Source organism: Puntigrus tetrazona, chromosome 6, assembly GCF_018831695.1.
Source record: "Puntigrus tetrazona isolate hp1 chromosome 6, ASM1883169v1, whole genome shotgun sequence".
Classification (NCBI taxonomy): domain Eukaryota; kingdom Metazoa; phylum Chordata; class Actinopteri; order Cypriniformes; family Cyprinidae; genus Puntigrus; species Puntigrus tetrazona.
This window is the reverse complement of record NC_056704.1, coordinates 25,899,976-25,921,740: the sequence shown is the minus strand read 5'-3', so window position 1 is coordinate 25,921,740 and position 21,765 is coordinate 25,899,976. Positions and strand designations below refer to the sequence as shown.

The 21,765-nt window shown below is 37.2% G+C and overlaps 4 protein-coding genes across 4 annotated transcripts in view; all 4 read right to left on the bottom strand.

Annotated features, from left to right (window-relative positions):
• The window catches only part of uba7 (ubiquitin-like modifier activating enzyme 7), a 34,338-nt gene extending 24,278 nt beyond the window's left edge, over positions 1-10,060 (bottom strand). Inside the window, exons 1-18 of the mRNA XM_043242950.1 lie at positions 9,850-10,060; positions 9,445-9,491; positions 8,681-8,849; positions 7,835-7,969; positions 7,642-7,748; positions 7,463-7,553; positions 6,931-7,063; positions 6,719-6,816; positions 6,443-6,604; positions 5,788-5,952; positions 5,582-5,689; positions 5,425-5,505; positions 4,452-4,607; positions 4,095-4,260; positions 3,828-4,024; positions 3,378-3,442; positions 2,018-2,213; positions 156-230 (exon numbers count right to left, since the gene is read on the bottom strand). Coding sequence (XP_043098885.1) covers positions 156-230; positions 2,018-2,213; positions 3,378-3,442; positions 3,828-4,024; positions 4,095-4,260; positions 4,452-4,607; positions 5,425-5,505; positions 5,582-5,689; positions 5,788-5,952; positions 6,443-6,604; positions 6,719-6,816; positions 6,931-7,063; positions 7,463-7,553; positions 7,642-7,748; positions 7,835-7,969; positions 8,681-8,849; positions 9,445-9,488 — 2,148 coding nt within the window. The 5' untranslated portion in view covers positions 9,489-9,491; positions 9,850-10,060. The remainder of the gene's footprint in view (positions 1-155; positions 231-2,017; positions 2,214-3,377; positions 3,443-3,827; positions 4,025-4,094; positions 4,261-4,451; positions 4,608-5,424; positions 5,506-5,581; positions 5,690-5,787; positions 5,953-6,442; positions 6,605-6,718; positions 6,817-6,930; positions 7,064-7,462; positions 7,554-7,641; positions 7,749-7,834; positions 7,970-8,680; positions 8,850-9,444; positions 9,492-9,849) is intronic.
• Positions 10,061-11,119: 1,059 nt separating this feature from the next.
• On the bottom strand, positions 11,120-12,040 carry LOC122347516 (odorant receptor 131-2-like). The gene has a single exon (XM_043242874.1). It carries the CDS (start codon positions 12,038-12,040, stop codon positions 11,120-11,122), a length of 921 nt encoding a protein of 306 aa, XP_043098809.1.
• Positions 12,041-15,389: 3,349 nt separating this feature from the next.
• Positions 15,390-16,328, bottom strand: LOC122347313 (odorant receptor 131-2-like). The gene has a single exon (XM_043242492.1). The coding sequence runs from the start codon at positions 16,326-16,328 to the stop codon at positions 15,390-15,392; it is 939 nt and encodes a 312-aa protein (XP_043098427.1).
• Positions 16,329-20,467: 4,139 nt separating this feature from the next.
• Positions 20,468-21,388, bottom strand: LOC122347471 (odorant receptor 131-2-like). The gene has a single exon (XM_043242779.1). It carries the CDS (start codon positions 21,386-21,388, stop codon positions 20,468-20,470), a length of 921 nt encoding a protein of 306 aa, XP_043098714.1.
• Between the last annotated feature and the right edge of the window lie 377 nt (positions 21,389-21,765).

The following is a 21,765-nucleotide window of genomic DNA, read 5'->3' as shown; positions in this document are numbered from 1 at the left end:
GGGGGGTTTAAGATGTTTTCACCTTGCTTTGTTAATCACTGATATCAGATACTATCTTATTCACACCAGGAGAGAAACTGTGAGTCATCTAAACTCAGACAATGCTGTCTGCAGGGGATGGTGGGGGATCCCGAGGGCTGTGTAGGGGTACTTACATTGTTGGCGTCAAAGGTCAAAGGATGTGGACATCTCTTTGCGCCCATCCAGAATGGAAGTCCAGAGCTTGTTACCTAGTGGGAAGAAGAGGAAAAAAATGTTTAAAAATCAATTTTCTTTTAATGTTTGTAAAATAATATTCATTTTATTTTATATGTAAATTATACATATTACATGTGTATGTATGATTAATTACTGTTTTGACTACGAATACTTTTTTCATATTTTATATATATATATATATATATATATATATATATATATATATATATATATATACACACACACATACATAGTACATTTTTTTCTTACTGTTAGATATTTAGATTTCATATATTAGATTATTAGATTTATTTTTAAAATGCCTTAATAAATGTGTTAAAGATGCTATATAGTTTTGCTGTTATTATTTACTGTATGTATACATATACTCAATTACATTTATACTAATATATATACTATATATATTATTGTTTTATAAATGTTTTTTTTTTTAAATAAATGTATTATTATATTTACTTTTAATAATCATAATAATGATTATTATTATAGGGTTGTCAATGTTTAAAATCAAAATTAGTATTGATATGAAAACATTTTTAAAGACACTATATAGCTGGCTCCAGTAAGCAAGAATGAAAGACGTCTACATGTGTTGTGGGCCAAATGGAAGCCCTGAAGCCGTCACATGCTAATGTGAAGTGGACGTGATTGGTCACCATAAAGCCTATGTCTCCAAGCCTTTTGCTCGGACAGACAGAATAATGAGTTTATCATGTGTGTGTTCAATACAATTAGTCTTTTAACAAAACAGAAGGCACTGCTCAAAAGACCAAACACAGACCAAAAGATCAGTAACACAAAGCTTAATCATCTCCACGAAAGACGAAAGACGTCCGACTGATAATGAGAAACTCAAGCAAACTTCAGGGGGACTGTGTGATTTATAACTTTTCAGTACATTCGTGCAAAATGGAAAACGCACAAACCCTCAAACTGAACTGTGGTCTACATTCCCTTTTCAAATCTGAAACTTCTGGTTTTGCAACGATTACATCTGGACATGCAAGATAAAGGACATCAGAGTTTCAAAACTCTCTCTTCTTGTCCGTATCACCCTTCCTCTGGACGCGTGTTTATCTCAGTGTGCAGGCACTGATGCTATGGATTATCCACATTGCATAATCATAGACGCACAGAGAACGTCAATTGTACTTTTACTCTATCAATACGACCAAATTAGAAAGAAATATACTTGGAAAGAAAACCTTGCAGCATGCTGCCATTCTCATAATGAAGGCTTTGGTTAATGTATATAATTTTAAATTCATTAAAGTCTTTCGGTAATTTATATAATTTAATGTAAACTTTATAAATGCCAATAAAACCTTAAACTGACCTCTAACTATGGTTCAGTGCCCATCGTTTTTATAGACAACAGTGCCACCTGCTGGTGCAAAGTGAAACTAACTCAATCAACACAAAAACAATGCATTATTTGACAAATTATTAAAAGACTAATAGGTCTTTAAGTAATCATTTAGTAGGTCCTTTTATTATCCAAAAAAAATACTCAAGTTTCATGAAAACTGTCAAAACATATGGGTCTAATTTTTTATGATTTATGTTTTAATGAAAACATTGTATCAATTAATATGAATGATTTTATTTCCACAGTTAACTTATAAACATATTATATAGAGTAAGCAAGCAAAGAACACAACAGAGCTTTTTGAAACACATAATCAGTTAAACCTCGACCTATGAACTAGACATGCTTTTATGATATTTGCCCTATTACAGTGACAGTTCTCCTTATGTTGTGTGTGTGTGTGTGTGTGTATACTGGTGTCTGTGTTACCTGGTCAGGGGGAAAGCAGTGTAGCAGTTGTTTAATGTGATTGCTGTAGAGCGTTTCCCATTGTCTGCGGGCCCAGCTGACACAGTCAGCCCAGTTCTGAGGCCATTCCTCGCCCAGACTCCTATAGACACCCTCCAGTATTTCCACAGCCTCCACATCCCCACGGGCGACTGTGCGGTCGGTGAATGCTGGGTCACTGCAGTGATGGAGAAAAGAAGTAGAACTATCAGTATACGAGTTTTCGCCGCTGGAATTTTTCCAACATCAGTCGTTCAGGATAAACTTTATAACTAACTTTATAGTTATCCAGTTTTTAAGAAAGTTGTTAAGTCGGGTGGGGTCTTTATTTGCCTTCACGCAAAGGCTGCAATTTGCAGACAGCCAAGAGGAAGTAGTTGAGATTGAGGCAGTTACGCCGCTGCCTTCCCTTGTGGTATCTGCCTACAGCACACAGCACCTCAACTTCCTGCACACTCGTCTCTCTATAAACATCCTTCACTTCGTTTCAGATGGAAAAGAGATCTGACAACAGTTGACACTTGCGCCTGAAAGACCAGGAGGAAGCCTGGGGTCGCACTAATAATGAATAGCTGAGCCTGAGTAAAATATTGAAACAGAATCTCTGACACAAATAATCTGCATCTGCTGATAAAACCAGAGCCCTTTTTTTACCCTACATTACCTCCATACACTTTCTCTTCTAGACTAAAAGAACTTTATTCAGGTGTGCCATTGGTATACTTCTTTTAAACTAAAAATTGGAAAGTATAATTTTAGTCTGCTTTTATGCACTTCTCAAAAATATACTTAAAATTACATTTAAGTATGCTTGACTTAAACTTAAAAACGTTATATATTTGAGCTACAGTAGCCAGTGGATCAAAACATTTAATCAAAATGAGTTTTTGTTTTAGGACAACTTTGATGAATCATTCAGATACATTTCTAATGTTGACTAATGTATATACTGTCGACCTAAAATCTGTATTCTCATTGAGACTATACTCAATATAAAGTGTACTAAAAATGCAACAAGTATTTAATTAGTAAACTACCAGTATACTTGTAAGTTCAGTTTAGTATAGTTAATCACTGACATAAATTAGTTGCATACTCAAAGTTTTCTACTGTTCTACTTGTCTCTATATTTAAACATACACTTTTATATACTGGGAAGTGGGCTAATTTAGACCCAAGGAGTATTGAAACAGTACACTTATAGTAGTATATTAGTATACTACTATAAGTATATTACTAGTACACTAATCATTGTATACTAACTACATAAAGTACTTTACTTAAGTATACTTAATAAAATAAACTTTTAGTAAGGGTAGTGAAAAAATGCATGCAGTTATACCTGAGAAAGTTGTTCACATTCTCTGCCGTTTGTTTGAAAAGTCCCTCAAACTGGTCTCTGGCCCACTGAAAATCACAAATAATTGATTTGTGAATCACATACAAGCATAGCTCCATGTACAGTAGAAATGATAAAGGCTGCATTGGAATTGTCACCGCCTCTTTGCAAATATATATTTAGAAATATATAACACTGTTTATTTATTATTATTCTGCTGTAGTGCACACTTGGTATTGGATGGCTTTGGTGTGGACACAAATATACACTAGCTACTGTTCTAGTTATCTTTATAGTTATCATTTTTCTTGTAAATATGTCTTTAATCGACATTTGAAATAACACAGTTTTAATGTTTCCAAATTAAGGCAAAATGCAATGGTTTCTTGAAAGGCTGCTAAATGGCCAAACTGACACATTTACAATCAAGTAAGCTTTGAAAGGCCTTCTGACCTGCAGCGTGTGCTCTATACGGTGAGGGAAGTTCTTGAGTGTGCAGATGGGAATGGCTTTCTGTCCTCCAGATGTAGAGAGTCCGTATGATTCAGTCAGATGTGGCACTACCACCAAAGTGTGGCCTTTACTACCCAGGGTCCCTCCTTCCAGCATGGGCTTTTTGTTTCGCACACAACATTGGTCGAGGTAGACTCCTAATGGGAAAATAAAATGTTAGACATATCTTACAAGTTTGCATTGTCATGAAAAACCGTTTAAACTCACGTGCATCCACATTATCCAGCGCGGCTGCCACGCCATGGAGTTTGCTGTAAAATGAACGTGTGTAGACCTCCTCCGTCTCAGGACACACACGGTTCTGATGAGCGGTGATGTTCATGTAAGGGTTCATTTCTTTAACAGACTCTGCCGCCACCTCAGACTTCAGTCTCTGAGAAACACAGAAAGAATAAATATAAATGCAATAACATTTGACCACAATTGAGGGGTTAAACTAGGCACAACATAAAAGCCAAGTGGCTCGCTGAGTCGGATTTCAGGTACTGTTCTGGACTACAGTTACCGATATCTTAGTGAAACCATTTCATTGTGTGAAGTGTAAGTCAGATTTGTAGTAGTTACCCCAATGTCTTTAGAGTGGAAGAGAAACTGTCGATTTAGATTAGATCGCTCAATAGAGTCCATGTCGGTCACTGTAATGTTCCCGCCCTCTCCTGCACCCAGACCCATCAGAGCGAAGTTCTTCAGCAGCTCACAACCAATTGCTCCAGCTCCGACCTGATCATAGATGACATTTTGATATATAAATATTAAATTATTAAACTCAAAATAAAGAGGGTGAAGGATTTAAAATGATGTTAAATGTATTGTTTTTAATGTCTTTGAAAGAAGTCTCAATTATTTGATTAAAAAAACTGTAAAATCTATCATTTAAAATAACTCTTTACATTTTAAATGTAATTTATTCCTGTGATCAAAGCCGAATTCTCTGAAATCATTCTAATATGCTAATGTGCTGCTCAAAAAACATTTCTTCTTATTATAAATATTGTAAAAACAGTTCTGCTTTGGGAAACCTATTTATTTTAAACATTAAAATAAATTTTAATTATTAATTATTTTAGTGCTACATTTCTCAAGATTACTTGACGAATAGAAAGTGCAAAAGAACAAATTAAAATTGTTTGTAATGTTAGAAATATTTATGCTTTATTTATCCTTGATAAATAAAAAATAGATTTTGTTAAAAAAATGTAAGACTCCAAATATTTTAACAGTGTCCATTAAAAAGCCTTCTTTATTAGAATAACACTTAGATGAGCAAACTGTTTTAAAATGAAGAAGAACATAATTTAGCAACATTCAGAGTCATCAAAGTAACACACCAAAAAATCTGAAATATTTGGGTGATTCACATGGGGAAACTCTGACTGGCATATCCTTAGTGCTCAACAGGAAATGTCACATGGCACATAAAATATTTCCTGTGCTTTCGACACCGCTGGTCTGCTCATTGCTCTTCCAGAAGGGTTTACTGAAACACAAATCAGGGTAATGTCCTCACCTGCTGGTGACACAGGAGAAATACACTCACCAGAAAATAGTTCTGTTTCTTCAGTTTGTCTTGAAAAGCAGATCCAAACACCGCAATCTGCCCGTCATATCGGCTGTCTCTCTACAGCACAGAAGATAAAGATTAACAAGGCTTTCTTATTTACTAAATACTGAGAATGAGCTGGATTGTAGCTTACAGGAGCACAGGCGTCTTCAGAAAGGACACCATCGGTCTCCTGAGGCAGGCATCCCAGGGCATTGAAGTACAGCCACTGTCTAAGAGGAGTGAATTTACCACTGCACGCCTGAAAGATTTCATACAAATAGAGTGATTAAAAATGTGCTTATATATCTCAAATTCAACTGGCGCTGCCAGAATAAAATGTTAAATGATTACGCTGACCTTCACCACCTCTTGAGCAGCCAGACCACCAATGAAGGCATTGACGGGCGCCAGGTCACCGCTGGCAACCAGAGATAACTGCCTTACAGCGTCTTCATCAAGCTCATCAAACTTTGCATCTATGCAGAGCCCTTTTGTGATAGAAACCAACTTTTCAGCATCAGCCTAAAGAGGGCAGAGAATACATATGGGTATACAGCAAATGTGCTAAAAAATCAGTCAACGAAAATCCAATGCACTGAATAAATTCTAATTCTACACTAAACATTTTGTATCGAGTGCTTCTTTCTAATTCAAAATAAAATTCCTGACCTATTTTCAGGTTTTTTTTGACAATGCTGTACACCATCTTTTCAATCAAATCACATTGTACCAACTGTTTTACTTCATGATGCATTGAATGATTTATAATTGTAATCACACTAAATCATTGTCAGAGCAAATACATTATATACCTGTATGACATACCCAAGTACAAAAATAATAATGCATTTTAAATGTACAATAAAATGGTTTAATGGAGATTAACATACATCAATAATTAATTATTTTTCCCAAACATAAAAAAATCTTTCCTTAATTTTTATTTAGCCTTCATTTCACACAGTGTTGTGACAATACACAATCTTTAGAGAAAAGGTTTTGTTGAACTGACCTGGGATCTAGGACGGGGTGTGCGGCTGTATTTCTGAGTGAATGTATGCAGGGCCTGGAAGGCCAGGTGCAGAGACAGGTGTCTTTGTGTCTTGTCATAGTCTGTCATCTCCAGAAGCTCAGGGTCTCTGATCACTTCAACCAGAGCCACATTCAGAGGTTTCTGAGAGAATTAAAATATCCGCTCAATTATGTGCTTTGCTTTAATTCCATATTTTAAAAAATATACTGCATCAGTAGCATCTTAAATCGTAATTTATTAATGAATAATGCTTACAAAGCTGAGGATTTCAGGCTGTTTCACTTCAGTTGCCACTCCACCCTTCACGTACTCAGAAAAGTTTGATGTGTCACAAATACTGAAGGAGTATTTGCCTAAAAACATTAAAATGTATTGTTATTTACTGCTTTGTATTGTGTGGCATTTTCTTGACACTATCTATCAATGATCAGTTTAAATATGTTTCATATATTTGATATCACACCTACCTCTCACTTTGATCTCAATGGGGCCATAACTATTGAGTTCAGTCATGCCTTGAATCTCAGAGAAATTTACAAGCATGCCATCAGTGAACTCGTGGCTTTCGTCATCTGTGCATGTCACTATGCCTGGATTGTCCTATGATGGAAAATAACCATAAAGCTCTGTTTAGGTTTGAAATACAGATCAGAAATATTTCTTTCCCTCCATTAAACGTCTATTCACTTTGATGCTTTATAATGAGAAACATTAATCTGTTTATTTCAATACCTTCTGTAAAGGTAAAGTCTCTTCATGATCATCAGACTTAATTTTGATTTTATTCACATTTGTGTTTTAAAAAAAAATAAACAGAAGCTCCAAAAAGTTTTAAACAAATCTTAGATTTCCTAAAAAATGTAAAAATGTGAAAAAAAAGTAATTTCATTTGTTTTCAAAGTTACTGAAAGGTGCTATAGATTTGAAACTATGTGAGAATGAGTGTCCCTTTAAGAGGACCAAACTGAAAAAGTGAAAATATGATTTTTGTCCTGTCACCTTGCTTATATTAGCAATCATGGCAGATACCGGAGTCTCTCCATTTGTGTCTCTGACCTCAAACGATTCTCCAAAGTCACAGAACAGCTGCCTGTAAACCAAACACAGACAACAGAATCTGATTCAGCACTATTTTAACCAGCTTCAAATATTTTGCTGATTCATACGATGCAGCCTACCCACAAAGCCCTCTGGTGTCAGCCACAATAAACTTTATATTGTTTGAATGGCAGAACGCTCCCATGCGTAGCTGCTCTTCTAAAGGTGAATTTGTGAGCACCACAACCTATTGTGATGAACACAATAAATATGACTAAGCAAGAAAAGGGGTTAAAAGCCAAAGAACTTTATTGCACATACACACAGTCTCACCTGGAAATTGCTGAGGAAGTCCTTGTCGAGTTTTTTACTCCAGGCAGACACTCGAACATAGACATTCAGACTAGAGAGATGCTTCTCAGAGCACAAAGCCCTGTTCTCACCCAGGTCAGATTCCTTTAGGTAAAACTACACAGAGAATTTCACTTCAAATTTAAAATAAACGTATTCTATTTGTAGTCTACAAATAACACTGATAATTAATCCAAAAATGAAAATGATGCCATCATTTAAAGGGGTCATATGATGATTTCTATTTTTCTTGTTCTTCCACTGTTTCTACATGAATCTGCAGAGTTATAAAGCTCAAAATCTGCCTTATTCTATCTCAAAGAGAAGGCTGATCCAGACTAAAACGCATAACTAAAAGACATGTCTACATCAAGATGTGGCAATATTTATAATATAAGTAGCCCAAATGTTCAGCTGGCTAATCTATCTGGCTAGACTATTGGAAAGAGGGGCGGGGCATAAAGGAGCTACAATATCATAGAGTTTTTGAAAAATAATGTGTTTTTTGAACAATAAAGCATGTAAACATGCTTGTTACACCAAATATACTAAATAATGATATTTAAATAGCATCGTATGACCCATTTAACAACTCTGTCTTTCCAAACAAGTATGTTTTATGAAACACTTTCTTTCTTTCCACCTAAATAATCATTCAGATGCATCACGCTGTAACTGGTCTTTGCTGAAATGCACGCTTGCATGAATCACCGTTCAAAAGAGCAGCTCAAAGCATCTCCAAAGCATCATCACATGTGGTTAATAAATGATGACAGAATATTCATTAAGGTGAAATACTGTTTTAATTGCAGTAATAGGACCCATTACCTGAGATGACAGGTCTCTCCACTCCACCACACCCTCATCCTGAATGGTGACCGATCGAACTCCAGCCAGGATCACATTCTTGGCAATCTCCACGCCAAGGCCTCGCATTCCAGCAATGAGAACATCAGCCTTTCCCATGCGACGCATTGCATCATGGTCAATCACGTACCTGTTGTGAGATAAAAAATAGCACCTTGCATGAAGGAAAAAGTTCAGTACTTGCTGATTTAATATTTATATTCATAATATTGAATGCTGCCATTTTCAATCGATATATTTTGTGCGACATAGTAGATACAACATTTGATGTGCTGTAAATTAAAAAAAGCATGCATTAAAATGCATTACAAATGCTCTCAATGCTGCTATCATTATGATTTTTTTTTTACTTTGCATATTTAAATAGCATGCAAACCTCAGTTACTTTTGCTTTGGTTTTTCTATGAAAAATACCAGGAAGAGACAAGTCAAGGTGGGGCGTAACTATTCATACAGTATTACTAACATACAGGAAACACATAAACGAAATTTCCCAAACTAAGTAACCCGACCTCAAAAAGATAATTTTCCTGTTTGTTTGTTTTTTTAGGTATGCGAAACTGAAATAATTTTAATTTTAATAATCTAAATGAAAGTGTAATATGCTCCACTGGGAAATTTAATTCATGTTGCTGAATTCAGCTTCAACAGCACAGGAAACCAAAATGCACATAAGGTAAAGAAAGTTAAGGAAAGCAGATAAGAATATATTACAGTACACTTACAGTTGTCGAGAATATAATCCCTCGTCAATATCAGACTGAGCCATTTTCTGTAAAAATGACAAAACAGACTATCAGAGCTGTCCTTTACAAAGTACAGCAACGGTATCAGAAACTAATACAATGATAATTCCTGATTTCCTCATTCATTCATACTGTACTATTAATATGGTGCATGTTAGTACCATCATGCTTTTTTTTTTTTTGCAGTGGTGGGTTTTTAAGTAAACCAGTTCAACACCTGGGTGTAAACAATGCAAGGCATTGAGTGTTTTCAAGGACAGTGTACATCAGCGAACAACAAGCCACCGGTGCTAAAATTATAAACATGGCAACTGCATAATTAGTTGTAATTAGCTATTATTTACAAAAAGCGTAAGAGTAGGCAACATTTCCAGTGACATTTACCTTTCGGTGGAGTTTGGCGTTTGGTTCCTCTGTCAGAACAGAAAGCGATGCGAATGAGAGGAAAGTGTTTCACTTTCGTTTCTGTTATTGTGTAACTTTCAGGCCTCTCAGTCGGCCGTAACGGGAGATTAAAAAGCCAACTATTTATATTTATAAGCTTCGACAGCTTCTGTCACCGTCGAGATTCGCTGGGTGAGTTTTTGCACGTTGAGGGTAAGTTATGCGCGAGCGCGTTACCACAGAACAACCACAAGATGGCGCTGAAAATACACGGAAATAACAGCGACTGACATTAACATACCCGGAATACCTCTCAAATTGGTCAGATGAAATCAATCTTTAACTGAAATTCTGTTAAAATGCCTCTCTGTCGTTTATCAAAGTGAATACGGCCCAATAAGGTTTTTGGTTATTTGGTTATTTACGTTTTGCTTTTTCTAGCGCTTACCTGGATTAAGTTTTTTTTTTTTTTTTTAAATATTCCTAATGCATGTGTTTTTGCTTAGATTATTTAAACGATTAAACGTATTACTTACCGTGGAAGTCTTACTCACTTTAAACTTGCCCAAGTAAGTTTATAAACAGTAGTCTATATCTTACTGATCTGAACAATATCCATTTGATTTATGCATGTGTACATTATAATAATTGTAATAATAATAAACACATAACAAATAAATACATGCATTAACTGATTAAGTGACAAAATAACACAAGTAACCTTAAACCATGGTATTAAAACAAATAACTAAACAAAACCACAAATAATACAAATTCAAACTGTGATTTATTAAAAATAATTGAAATTAAAACTGTATTATCATTTGCATTATTAAGCAGTCTTCCCAAATTGTTTATTTTAAAACTCTAATTTGGTTATGAAGGCATTTTAATGTATAAATCAAGATATACTGTTGAAAATAAAGACTACATTTTAGGTTGTTTTCATAATTAATAATTAATGTGACTAATGTGTTCATGTGATCTTTATACGTGAACTTGAGATGTACTGATTTATACATCCATTAAAAATCACAAATCATCTACTGATTAAAAGATACTGAGCAAAAATGGCTCAGAAAAGAAAAGTTAGTCCTGAGTAAAGTACATTCATAATTCGTTTGTATATGCCACATTGATATTTTCTTATCTAATGCACAGGTTTGTGCTCTTATTGATGTTCTCAAATCTCAAAATGAAACAAGTGTCATAAACAAATATATATAAACATATAAACATATTTGCATAAATTTTAGCCAAATAAAATTCATTATTTTGATGGCACTATCTTTACAATAATAATGTTAAAAGTAAAGTATTCCTTCATTTGTTTCACAAACTTCTGGTCTCGGACCCCATATATCAAAGGACTTAGTAATCTTGGCAAAATATTTGTAAAAAGATAAACACAGAAAGTGATCTTAGTTTGGTGAAGACGGAAGAAAGGGGTAGTTATTGTAAACAGAAAAGGAGTGATATAAGAAAGCATACAAAGAAGTAACTGGACACCATGCAACAATATTGTACCCTGAGCCTTATTTGCCGAACCCTTTGAAACTGCCTTTCTGGCAGTGAACAGGACTCTGCAATAAGTATAGATTAGAATTATCCACACCAATGACATACAGATGACTTGTGAAGCAGTGGTGCGATCCTTGTGGGCTTTGGAAGGAAACGCATAATTTGGGTAGCAAGGTATTAAGGATCTATAGAAAGATAAGGGTTGGGTTAAAATAGAAATAATGATATCTGCTATAGAACCTATAGCTCCCATAACCCACAGCAAACATATAAAGATGTGGGTTCTTTGTGGTGTGCAGATCTGAGCGTGATGCAGTGGTTTACAGATAGCAATGAAACGCTCTACTGCCATACCAGCCAGATTCAATGGAGTGATCATAAAAGTGGTTGAACCAAGAACAACTAAAACGCAACACAGTGAAGCATTCACAAGTGGTGAAACGTAGGTTAACACATACAAAGTCACTGATATGCATATCATGAGCATATCATTGATTACCAGGTGAATGTATAAAATGTATCTGGAGTCTCTTGAAAACATTGGATTGGAGAAGAAAGTCAGTACCAGCATTCCATTAATGAAATTAATGATAAGACCAAGAGAAACAATAACAATGTTTTTGACAAGAGCTTCTTCATAACTATCCACAATCCAGACTGTTGAGTTCATTTTCCAGTTCTTTCAAAGCAATGATCTGTAATGGAAAGAGAAGAAAGTGGTATAAAAATCATCAGTAGCAGTTTTGGCTTTTGAGCCTATTCTTGTGAGAAGTCTTATAGATAGACTTACTTTGGAGCGGACGAACCATTTCTGGATGACAGGCAGTCTGAAGCACACATGGGTTTTAATCAGTAGAGTGATGCTTTATGCGCTCATGTCTAATTTATGGTTGTGGAAAAGGCAGAGATCATGCATATTAAATGAGATGGTCATTGCCCATGAGTCACAATAACTTAGCCTATCTGTTTCGTGACAGTGGAATATTACACTTATGAATCTACCAAAAGAGGTGCTATAGCATCATTCCACTCTCACAAAAACAGGCACAAACGGTGTAAATGAAGCAGCACCATTTCAAAAGGAACTTTTAATTACATTTTAGTTATACAAATGTGCTAGTTTACATTACTAATATGCACCCTTTAGTGGTAAAAAAGTTACAAAAGTGTAGCTTTTGACAAGGTAATGCCCTGTGACAGGGTTTGTATCATGGACATAACTTCTGCTGTCAGTTTTGACTGCATGCACAAGTACTATCATTATCAGATCTGGTGAATAAACAGCATATTAGTAACATTAATAATGTTTTATTAATGAAATTGATTGTCAAGAAACATCAGTTGAAGTGCTCTGGACACTCACCAGAGGGCACTGCACCCCAGACTTTGTTTCCTGGACTCAATTTCCCATGTGTTTCTTGCCTCTTATGTTATCATGTCATATGCTACCCTTGACTGTGTGTTATATTGTGATTGGTTCCTTGATTGCATGTGTAATGTTTTGATTGGTTCCTTGGTTCTATGTGTCTTGTGTCATTAGCCGAGGTTTACTTGTTTTCTTTTTTCCTTTCTATTTCTTGTTCTTGCTATCTCACACTACCTGGGACAGCACCTGTTTCTGTTTGACGCTGATATTTAAGAGTCTGAAAGGCTTGAGTCCATGTAAAGTCAGAGTAAAACTGCATTCGAGTCCTTAAAAAACTCTACTAAAGACTGGACACAAATACAAGTATGAGTACCAAAACTCCAGAGTTTGCTCTGCACAACTGGACAGTCAGCAAGCTGGAGAATAGAGACAGATGGTCCCACTTATTTAGAGCTGTTTTGGCTCCACTCAGGTAGATCTGTTTGCTTTTCCAGAGACCTCTCACTGCTAGTTATTTTTCCTCCTGACCAAGGGAACATTTGACAAGGACATATTGGCACACAGCTGGTCTTGCGACCAGTGCAAGTATGCATTTCCCCAGTGAGCCCAGTGTCTGTGCAAATCAGGGAGGACGAGGAGCAAGTTCTGCTAGTGGCGCTGTAATGTCCCACTCTGACCTGGTTCCCAGAACTGATGGTCTTTATGACAGCCCCTACTTGGAAAATTTCTCTGATGAGGGATCTACTGATTTAGAGATGGGGCACCCTATGGCACCCGTGTCCAGACCTCTGGAAACTTTATGACTAATACCTGTATTAAACAAGATACAGAGGTTCTAGGTAACCCCAGGAGGTGGTGGACACAATCAGAAAAGAGCACTGTCTACAAGAAACTTTTTGTCAAATGGTTTCTTTTCACCAAGAAAACCCCCAATGATACTCAATCAGAGTCATGATGATCTCTTTGTAGCAGGGGTTGAAGTAAAGGTTGTCTCCACCAACCCTTAAAGACCCTTAGAGTTGCTGTTGCTGCCAATCACAACACTGTGGAATGGAAGTCGGTAGGGAAGCATGACCTGGTCACCAGGTTCCTTAGAAGGAAGAGAAGGTTGAATCTTCCCCAGCCCCCTTCAATCCCCTTTTGGGATCTGTCTCTATAGCTCAAAGCACTACAGCATAGCCTATTTGAACCTTTGCTTACGCTGGCCTCCATAAAGAGGGTAGAGGACATGTATTTATTTTCAGTTGATGAATCATGCCTAGAGTTTGGGTCGGCTGACTCCCAGGTAATCCTGAGGCCCTGGCCCAGCTACATGCCCAAGCTTCCCACTACTCCCATCAGGGTTAAGGTGGTGAGCCAGCAAGTGCTGCCCCCAGGGGAGGCAGACCCAGCCCTAGCTTTGTTTGTTCAGTCCGAGCGTTGAGGCATAAACCAGACACAAAGCTTCAGGACCTCAGTTCAGTTCTTGCAGGCAGAAGGGGAATGTACTCTATAAGCAGAGGTTGGCCCACTGGATAGCTCACTCTACTAGAAGTGTTGCATCCTTCTGAGTGCAAATCTGAACATAATGCAGTGGTTTACAGAAACACTCTACTGCCATAACAGCCAGATTCAATGGAGTGATTGTAAAGCTGACTGAACCGAGAACAACTAAAATGCAACACAGTGAAGCATTCACAAGTGGTGAAGCATAGGTCGACACATACAAAGTCACTGATATGCATATCATAAGCATGTCATTGATTACCAGGTGAATGTATAATTCACGATTCTCTTAAAAACATTGGATTGGAGAAGAAAGTCACCACTAGCATTCCATTAATAAAATTAATGATAAGACCAAGAGAAACAATCAAAATGCTTTTGACAAGAGCCTCTTCGTAACTATCCACAACACAAGCTGTTGAGTTCATTTTCCTAATCTTTTAAAGCAATGGTCTGGAACACAAAGAGGAGAAAGTGGTTAAAAAATTACCTGCTGTACTGCAGTCTTAACGTTTTTCTCTTGAGAGGTGTTGTAGACTGACTTACTATGGAGCAGAAGAACCATTTCTGTACTGTGGCCAGTCTGACGCTCACATGGGTTTTAATGAGTGCTACCACATTTACTCATATTTATGGTTTGTGGAAAGGGCAGAGATCATTAAATATGATGGCCATTGCCTTTGAGTCACATTACAGTAGAACATTTGAAATGCAAATGCAATTATCACCATGAATATTGCATTGATGAATCTGTGTTTTGTGTTTGAATCTGGTGAGGTAGTTTTGTTTAATGTTTGAGTAATTTTCTGACATTCAGTAAAGCCTGCTGAGCTTTGAGCCCTAAGCTCATATTTATTCAAGATATGCAATAGGCCTATGTTACACTTTTATTCTACCATTTACATTAATAAGCAGGTGTCTTAAATTGCTTATCTTAAAAATGTTTATTTGGTATTAATATTTATTGGGAAAAATACTTTAGGGAAACTGATTTCACACATCCACTAAAAATCACCAAACCACCAGATGATTAAAAGACAGTGAGCAAAAAGAAAAGCGATGACAGTTCTGAAATGTCTAAACACTTTCTGAGCCACTGTAAAGAGAATAATGTGATGTTCTTAAAAAAACAATAATTGAACATAAATACATTATTTACAAGTAAAATTTAGCCAACTGAAAATAATAATTTTGATGGAACAATCTTTACAATAATAACTTTACAAGCAAAGTATTCCTTCATTTGTTTCAGAAACTTCTGGTCTCGGACCCCATATATCAAAGGACTCAGTAATCTTGGCAAAATATTTGTTATTAGATAATTAAAGAAAGTGATCTTTGTTCTGTGAACAGGAAAAAAAGGAGTGACAATTAAATCCAAAACAGGGGCAATGTAGGAAAGCATACAAAGAAGTAACTGGACACCATGCAATAATATTGTACTCCGAGCCTTATTGGCAGAACCCTTTGAAACTGCCTTTCTGGCAGTGAACAGGACTCTGCAATAAGTATAGATGAGAATTATCCACACAAATGACATATAAATAACTTGTGAAGCAGTGGTGCGATCCTTGTAGGCTTTTGAAGGAAACAAACTGAATGGATAGCAAAGTACAAGAGAACTGAAAAAAGATGTGGACTGGATTAAGAGTAAAATAATGATATCTGCAAGAGAAGGTATAGCCCCTATAACCCACAGCAAACATATAAAGATGTAGGTCCTTTGTGGTGTGCAGATCTGAGCGTGATGCAGTGGTTTACAGATAGCAATGAAACGCTCTACTGCCATACAAGCCAGATTCAATGGAGTGATTGTAAAGGTGACTGAACCGAGAACAACTAAAACGCAACACAGTGAAGCATTCACAAGTGGTGAAACGTAGGTCAACACATACAAAGTCACTGATGTGCATATCATGAGCATATCATTGATTACCAGGTGAATGTATAAAATGTATCTGGAGTCTCTTGAAAACATTGGATTGGAGAAGAAAGTCAGTACCAGCATTCCATTAATGAAATTAATGATAAGACCAAGAGAAACAATAACAATATTTTTGGCAAGAGCTTCTTCATAACTATCCACAATCCAGACTGTTGAGTTCATTTTCCAGTTTTTTAAAAGCAAAGATCTGGAACAGAAAATTTTGAAAGATGAATTTAAAAAATCACTTACTACAGTAACTTAACTTAGTCTTTATTTAGCCTTTAATTTGAGAAGTCTTATAGATAGACTTACCTGAACTGGTTCTGGATGGGCAGTCTGAAGCTCACATGGGTTTTATTCAGTAGAGTGTTACTGTAAGTTATTTATGGTTGGTGAAAAGGGCAAGGATCATGAATATTAAACACAATAGTCATAGCAATTGGGTCATTTTAAATTAGTCTATTCAAATGTTTGCACGATTACCATGCAAATATTCCCTGTTAATAGTATTACACTATTACTTGCAGCTGTTTGCCAGTAACTTATTGCAGATTTATGTTGTTTACTGGGAACATTTTTTTCAAAGATAAATAAACATTAAACATTAACAAGTCTTTATCTTCATCTTACAAAACAGGTGTGATCTAATCAGAAACCACTAAAACTAACAAGTGGAGGGAAAATGTGAAAAAATTAAACTGGGTTTGAACTGAGCTACAGGCTCTTGGGACCTAAGTGGAAAGGTCACCAAAGCTGGTGCGACAGAGGACCAAAGTGGAACTTCTTTTAGCCAGACTAGACGACGTGGTAATGGCAGATTAAGGTGACAATTGAGGTGGACCGACAGACCCTGAAGTGTGGAGCCAAGGAGGCAAAGGCACAGAGACCTGAGGTGGAGCTGGAGGACATACTTAACAGGACAGAACTGAGGATTGGAACACCCGAGACAGATCCAGAGAGCAGAATGGGAAGAGTTGAGGTGCTAATGGGAACCAGTGGAGGTGGAGGTAGGGCAGACAAAAATGGAATAAACCATTTTTTATTAAAGCCTCTTCGTTCACGCTTCACATTTCTACGGGAATGTTGTGGGAATGAAGCAAGGCGGTTATAGGACAATGCCGCAGGTTGAACGGACGCTAGCTGGCTATCTGTCATCTGCCGTGGCATCGTCCTTAAATGCTCCGGCCCTGCAGGGGGTACTCAGCAACGGGTCAGGCTGGTACATGTCTGCACACTATGGCGGTGTTGCAGGTGTACCAGGTGGTGGAGCAGATCTGGAGAGAATTTTACCAGGCAGAGGTGGACTTCTTTATGTCCCAATGTCTCTCTATTTCATCCAGCTCCACTGGGGCTGGATGCCATGGTGCAGACATGGCCGAGGCTACACCTGTATGCCTTTTCCCCGATCGCTCTGCTTCCGGGAGTGTGAGCTGGGATGCGGTAAGCCTACTCCTTGTAGTGCCATTCTGGCTGGACCGAGTATGGTTCTCGGACCTGAGGGCCATCCTAGATGGGTCTCCGTGGGAGATCCCAGTCAGGAGGGACCTCCTGCACCATCGTGCACCCTCGCCCAGAGTTGTGGAGGCTGTGGGTGTGGCCTCTGAGGGGCGCAGCTCATAGCCTCAGGTCTTTCAACCGAGGTTCATCCTTCTGACGATTAAGACCACACTGTTGCTTGCACTGTGTTCTCTGAGGAGAGTAGGTGACCTTCAGTCCCTTTCAGTTGCGCCCTTGTTCCTGGAGTCCGCTCCAGGTATGACGAGGGCATTCCTGTACCCACATGCAGGGCATAGTCCGAAGGTCTCTACGGTCGCAGTCATGCTGGAGGCTTTCAATCCTCCCCCCTTCACAGGGCTGGGCCAGCAAAAGCTCAATTGTGTGTGTCCAGTGCGAGCAGCCCTGTGGAGGAAGAGCGACCAGCTGCTCATCTGGTTTGGCTCCCCTAGGAAGGGTTTTCCAGCAGCCAAGCAGACGTTAAGCAGATGGATTGTGGATGCCATTAACATGCCGTATGAGTGATCTGGTCTCCTGCCAAGGCTAGGAGTCAGGGCCCACTCAACCTGTGGGGTGGCGGCCTCCAAGGCCCTGCTTTCGGGCACCCCCCACACATTTACCTGTTTCTACAGGTTTCTACAGCCGCTCCTGGCTCCTCTGTCCTCCTGCCCTAGACTGCACACTGTGCTGGGACTTTCAAGTCTGGAGGCATGGGCATCTCATGCCCCAAAGAGTCATTGACATGGCTTGAGTTCCTGAAGAGGAACGTCTCCAGGTTACAAATGTAACCATGGTTCCTCGAAGGAACGAGATGCTGCATCTCGAGGCCACACTTGCGGCATCCCCGCCCGTGCCCGCTTCATGACAGAGGCTGAGGCCGGCAGCATTCCACATGCTCTTATGCTTCCTGGCCCGTGACGTCACCCACCTATGACGTCTCACCATCTTACTGGTCGGGTCTGCACATACGCTCAGCGTCATTGACGTGGCTTAAGTTCCTTTGAGGAACCATGGTTACATTCTTAACCTGGAGACGTTTTGTTTCCAGTCAAAGCTTTGAGAAACTTGTTCATGCCTTTGGCAGCAGCAGGGTGGATTAATGTAATGGTCTCCTCACCGGCCTGCCCAAGAAAACAATAAGACAGCTTTTTTTTCCAGAACATTGATATTGGGATTCTGACTAGAACCAAAAATTCTAAGTAAACTAAACCAGGACCTTATTATAGCTTCCAGTTACATTTAGGATTGATTTTGAAGTCAATTCATTTAAAGTACTATTACTCATTTATAAATTACTTAATGGCCTAGGTCCTAAATGCATTGCAGATATTCTCACTGAATAAACCAAACAGACCTCTCAGATCAACTCAAAAAGACATGCCAAGACGAACCAGAGATCGAGATCAGATGTGCTAAAACATTAGCCACATTCAAATCTAGACACAAAACTCATCTGTACAGCTGAGCATTTACTGAATAAGCACTGTGCTAAGTCTGATGTGATTGCACTGTATTTTATGAATAATAAGTTTTATTTATAGGCCCTCCTTTGATCTGCAGCTATGTAGCCATATACACAGCATTGGATTTTTCAGCAAATTGAGCTATAGTACCTTTTCTGTGTGATTCTTTCGCTGACACATGCATATATGCCTACCTGATGGTATTTGTAAGGTGGATTTTTTTGATTATATAATTATTAATTATTTATAGACATTATGTTACTCCCAAACAATAGGTTGACATGCATTCAAGGTCAAAAATAATTTTTTTTATAATATGTCTCATTTTTGTTTGACAAAAAACAAACAATTCTTTCAACAATTCTTTTTTCCCAAAAATATCCAGGGATTGGTCAATTCATTTAAATCAGTGTTTGTGAGCTTTTAACACTTCAGGATCAAAGTTTCATTTTAACATCAACATGAAATGACTTTTTTTAAGAAGTGTCTATTCATCAATCCAGAGTTGACTTTTTCTTTTGAGAGATAATAAATTCATGTACAAAGTATTTTTAGATTTAAAACTTTGCAAGACTTTTTCATTCATGCTGCATGAAAGTTAATTTTCAAAAAATCTATAATAGGAACACTTTAAAATCTAAAACATGCCACGATAACAGTATAATCAATATTATTCAGTGGTTTTAATGCAGTGACTGATCATTGTAGATACAATAACCAACAGTAGAAATGCCCCTAGTTACAAGCAATCATGTGTGGTCTAAAGACCCTGGAGGTAAATTTGTTATTTATATTTATACTAATTTATCAAAATGCAGTAAAATTTGTATAAATATAAATCACACAAATTTACAGTGCAATTAGTTTAATTTAAAACAATAATCATTAACCAGTAGTACTTTATCACCAACATTAATAAATATTTCAGACTTTGATTACTTTGAAATTATAGTTATATATATTATATAGATATAAAAATATTGCAATTTATAATATTTAGTTAAAAGGTTGCTGTTCAAGATAACGACACAAATATGTGTGCTGTTGTAAATCCACAATGATTAAACAACACCTGCTAGAGGGTGAATTATTTCATACATCCACTAAAAATCATCAAAAACCCAGTTGTTAAAATTGATCTGTGAAGTTAGTTTTGAGTAAAAGCCATTCACTATTTGTTTATGCTAAAAAAATCATAAATACACCCGTTTCGAGTGTTTTGGGTCAAGCTAGAGAGTTTCTGTTCTCACTGATGTTCTCAAATGAAAACAAATCTTATAAATAAATATAAATGCAAATAAATAAATACATAAAATTCTAATTTCTATTATTTCTAAATAACTGTCATCAAAAAAAAAATAATCATTTTGATGGCACAATTTTTACAATAACAATTTTACAAGCAAAAAATTCTTTCATTTGTTTCACAAACCTCTGATCTCGGACCCCATATATCAAAGGACTCAATAATCTAGGCATAATATTTGTGATTAGATAGTTAAAGAAAGTGATTTTTGTTCTGTGAACAGGAAAAAAGGGAGAGACAAACATATCCATAACAGGAGTGATATAGGAAAGCATACAAAGAAGCAACTGGACACCATGCAACAATATCGTACTCCGAGCCTTATTGGCAGAACCCCTTGAAACTGCCTTTCTGGCAGTGAACAGGACTCTGCAATAAGTATATATGAGAATTATCCACACAAATGACATACAGATGACTTGTGAAGCAGTGGTGCGATCCTTGTGGGCTTTTGTCGGGAACAAACTAAATGTGTAGCAAAGCACAGTAGACCTGAGGAGAGCTATGGGCTGGACAAAGAGTAAAATAATGATATCTGTAAGAGAAGGCATAGCTCCTACAACCCAAATCAAGCATATTAAGATGTGGGTTCTTTGTGGTGTGCAAATTTGAGCATGATGCAGTGGTTTACAGATAGCAATGAAACGCTCTACTGCCATACCAGCCAGATTCAATGGAGTGATCATAAAAGTTGTTGTACCAAGAAAAACCAATGTGTAACACAATGGTGCATTTACAAGTTGGGAAGCATAAGTCAACACATATAAAGTCACTGAGATGCATATCATGAGCATGTCATTGATTACCAGGTGAATGTATAAAATGTATCTGGAGTCTCTTGAAAACATTGAGTTGGAGAAGAAAGTCACCACTAGCATTCCATTAATAAAATTAATGATAAGACCAAGAGAAACAATCACAATGTTTTTGACTAGAGCTTCTTCATAATTATCCACAATCCACACTGTCGAGTTCATTTTCCGGTTCTTTATGAACAAGGGTCTGGAAAAGAATAAGGAAAGATATTAGTGACCAGAGTTAAATAGTGACCAGATCTAGACTAACAAAGCCTATTCATTTTGAGAAGTCTTATAGACTTACCTTGAGCAGAAGAACCAGTTCTGCGTTGGGTATTTCAGCCTGAAGCTCCCATGAGTTTTAATCAGTAGAGTGCTATTGTATGTGCTCGTGTGTTAGTTATAGTTTGTGGAAAGGGCAGAGATTATGAATATTAACTATGATGGTCATTGCCCTTGGGTCACTTAGTTAGCCTTTTCAAACAGTTGCTGTTAATTTCATGACAGTACAGTATTTGCAAGGCAAAATGAAGTACAGATTTAATACAAACCTACTG

What these genes read in the sequence shown, in the direction of transcription:
- LOC122347516 (XM_043242874.1), bottom strand. Translation starts at nt 12,040, where the DNA reads ATGAACTCAACAGTCTGGATTGTGGATAGTTATGAAGAAGCTCTTGTC.
- LOC122347313 (XM_043242492.1), bottom strand. Translation starts at nt 16,328, where the DNA reads ATGAACTCAACAGTCTGGATTGTGGATAGTTATGAAGAAGCTCTTGCC.
- LOC122347471 (XM_043242779.1), bottom strand. Translation starts at nt 21,388, where the DNA reads ATGAACTCGACAGTGTGGATTGTGGATAATTATGAAGAAGCTCTAGTC.